The 3,555-nt window shown below is 53.5% G+C and overlaps 1 protein-coding gene across 1 annotated transcript; it reads right to left on the bottom strand.

Moving 5' to 3' along the window:
- Positions 1 to 873: 873 nt before the first annotated feature.
- On the bottom strand, positions 874 to 2,935 carry CLDN5 (claudin 5). The gene has a single exon (XM_081842722.1). The coding sequence runs from the start codon at positions 2,771 to 2,773 to the stop codon at positions 2,108 to 2,110; it is 666 nt and encodes a 221-aa protein (XP_081698848.1). The 5' UTR covers positions 2,774 to 2,935; the 3' UTR covers positions 874 to 2,107.
- Between the last annotated feature and the right edge of the window lie 620 nt (positions 2,936 to 3,555).

A 3,555-nucleotide genomic window follows, 5' to 3' on the forward strand; every position in this document is an offset into this window, starting at 1 on the left:
GAAAACCCACCTTTTCCTGGAGGAATTGTGCCCCGGCACACAGAGAAAGGCATGTGAACAACAAAAGAGATGCCAGTTTCATGCCCCGAAGAATCAGACCCACAGAGGTCGGTTGGTGGCTATTAAAATCGGAGCGTTGAGCTTGCAGCCCACCTGCCCCCACCCCTGCCGGATTTGAACTAATCTCCTTGCACCGCCAAGCAGGGCTTTGAAACTAAACAAATACTCAGCACCCAGAATGAAAAACAACTTGAGGCTGAGGAAGGCTGGGCTAAGTTTCAAAAGAGTCGGACAGCAGCCACAAAAGCACACAAAGGTTGCAGAGGAAAAACGCTGGTCTCTCTCCTGCTAGCCTACTCTCAAAATTATGTCTTAAACCTGTTAGGACATTGACAGGCAACCTCTTTTACTTGAACATTCATCCCCATTTGTTTGCAAGGAGGGTAGAGGACTTTGCGTCAATGGGAAAGTACCATCCCAGAGTTTCCAGTGCATTTTCCTATCAGTTTCCTGCGCTTTTTGCACTTTCGTCTGGCTTGCAAGTTTCCCGTTGGGACATCTGGTTGGCCACTGTGAGGACAGAAGGGTCATGGGTCATTGGCCTGATCCTCTAGGGTAGTAGGTTTGTTGCACAAGGAGACCTCCCATTTGATTATCACTGCGCGACCTGAACCTGCCTGGGCATGACTGGATCCCACCCCAAAATAGCCACAGTCTGAAAGTGCCTTTACCCCGTCTGGGTTGTTCCTACAGAACTAAAGGAATCAGACCAGGCAGCAAGAAAGACAAAAGGAACCCAATTCGGCTTCAGGGACACTTGGTAAACATGAGCAGATAAGGTTTCCCTCCTTAAAAATGACCAAAAAACCACCATGCTGTTGTAATATTTATATAAATATACACAATATATAAAACAGTTGACGATCTTGGATTCGAAAATACTGCTCAGAACAACAGATTAAGTTTAGGTTACAAAACGGTAGAATCCAGTACCAGTCTTGACTCCTGTGTCAACCCCACTGAAATGATCGAAGCTTATGCAAAAGCAAGGCTGTAAATTAAGAGTGCAATGTAAACGAAAAAAAGAAAAATTGGGAATTGAAACCTTGAAAAACTGATTACTTGACCAGACTTTTGGAACTGGGGTGGATTTTTATTTAGAGGCAAAAATACTGACACGGTCATTAATAAAAAATAAATCCAAGTGTGAAATTCTCCTCCTTATCGCACAGCTTAATAGTTAACATACACTGAAAAGTTCTTTAAAAAACAAAACCCAACACTTTTAAGGCAGGCGTGTAGGGAGGAAATCTTACCCTATGAGTGCCCTGCCCTTTGAACACAGGGAAGCTCTGACCCTCAAGGCAGCCTTTGCACAATCCCACTGACTTCACATCTGGCCGAACTGAGACCACTTGGGATCACAGCCACACTCCAGTTTTACTCCAAAGATGCAAATTCGAGGAGCCATTTTAAAAAAACAATTCTAAAACGATCTATTACTCCTGCAATGCTTGCTCAGCGTTTAATACCCGGCGAATCCCTTTGGATCATTTGAAACAGTACAAAACGAGGCAAGCCCCCTCCCCAACCCGGAATATTTACAATCAGGATGACTTTCCCAAGGCTAACCAAACACATGCTCTTTTTCTTTTCTTTTTTTGCCCGGCTTGATTTAGAGTGCAAATTCTCCCATTTACATATAATTTAAAAGAAGCAGACCGTGTGTGTGTGTGTGTGTGTGTGTGTTCCCACCCGAAGCTTCCAGTTCAGAAGCGACGCCACGAAATCGGTACAATTTGGGGGGTCCAAAAAATACCCCCCCCCCCAAAAAAAAAAACCCAGAGGAGTCCTAAATGCAACGGAGAGTTCCTGGGCGCGATTCCTTTTCTTCGCAAAAGAGAGTTTTCTTGGGAAGAAGAGACAAAAGCAGTTTAAAAGGGAGAGGGGAGGGAGGGCGCGCTGGTCTTCTGCCAAGGCGATCGCCCCTCGGAAGCTCGACGGCGAGGCCGAGAGACGCGCCAACGCCGCCGCCGCTCCTCCCCGCGAAGTCCCCGCTGCGCTGGCTCCGACGGCCGCCGTCGAAGTTCCCCTGCCGGGGCCGCCTTCAGACGTAGTTCTTCTTGTCGTACTCCCCGTTGGAAGTGGCGGCGTTGGTGGCGGGCCTCCTGGGAGCCGAGTACTTGACGGGGAAAGCCGAGGGGTCTCCCTTGCGGGCGCAGGAGCAGCAGATGAGCGAGCCGCCCACCATCAAGAGCGCGGCGGCGGCCCAGCCGAGGTACAGCGCCGCGCCCATCTCCCGCTTGCGCGACGACGGCACCGAGGGGTCGTAGAAGTTGCCGATGACGATGTTGGCGTACCAGCAGGGCGGGATGAGCACCAGCAGGCCGCAGGCCACGAAGAGGCCGCCGCCCACCGCCGCGATCAGGTCCTTGGCTTTGCCGGGGCGCACGCAGTTGGTGCACTGCGCGCCCACCACCGTCACCAGCAGCGCCACCAGCCCCAGCAGCGCCCCGATGACCATCAGCGCCCGGCCGGCCTGGGTCTCGGGGCTGAGCGCCAGGATGGAGTCGTGCACCTTGCACTGCATCTGCCCCGTGCTCTGCACCACGCAGTTCATCCATAGGCCCTCCCAGGTGCTCTGCGCCACCACGATGTTGTTCTCGATGAAGGCTGACACTTGCCACATGGGCAAGCCGGCCACCACGATGGCCCCCAGCCAGCCCAGCAGCGACAGCGACAAGCCCAGGATTTGCAGCGCGGCGGACGCCATCCCGGCGTCTGGCCTCGACGGCGCTTCTCCAAAGACGGGGTGGGATCTGTCCTCTGGATCTTCTCTCCTCCGGATCGCCTCTTTCAGCCTTGCTTCTCCTTGCGTCTCCCGGTGCTCCTGCAAGCCCGCTCTGCCGCCTAAGTCTCATGGAGAAGCCGCCCCGACGTGCCTCTTTATAGAGGCGGCCGCGATGCCCGGGCAGGCGGGCCCTGGTTGCCCCCGCCGGAGGGCCTCCCCCGCCCAGGCGCGCCGTAGCCAATCGGGAGAGGGCAGCGGCCCCTCGCAGCCAATGAGGGGGCTGCGAGGCAGCGGTTGAAACAGGGCAACACAAAGACGCGTGCGGGTGACTCAGGCTTCGACGGGGCGGGAGGGAACGGAAGCCGCTCGCCGCCCGCTCCTCATCCCCTTGTGACTGCGGTGAGGAAAGGGTGCGATGGGGCAAAGGTACTTCCCAAGGTTTAGAAAATAAGGAGAAAAAGAAGGGGGAAGGCTCCGTCTGTGCCAGGGAGGTCGCTTGCGTCCCGTGTGAGACGTGCGCCAGACAGGGAGATAGAGAAGCTCCCGTTTGAAATTCTGCCAGTCAGTGTTGGAAATGCACCAATGGTCTGACTCCGTATAAGGCAGTTTGTCTGTTCTTGCGAAGACTAGAGTCCAAAATTACCTGCTTGCACCAGTGGGGAGAAATCTTTCCCTCTGAGGAAGAACTTACTGCTTTTAACAAAATAAAAAAATTCCTTCCAGTAGCACCTTAAAGACCAACTGAGTTAGTTCTAGGTATGAGC

This window comes from Podarcis erhardii (genome assembly GCF_964252035.2).
Source record: "Podarcis erhardii genome assembly, chromosome: 15".
Lineage (NCBI taxonomy): Eukaryota > Metazoa > Chordata > Lepidosauria > Squamata > Lacertidae > Podarcis > Podarcis erhardii.

What these genes read in the sequence shown, in the direction of transcription:
- CLDN5 (XM_081842722.1), bottom strand. Translation starts at nt 2,773, where the DNA reads ATGGCGTCCGCCGCGCTGCAAATCCTGGGCTTGTCGCTGTCGCTGCTG.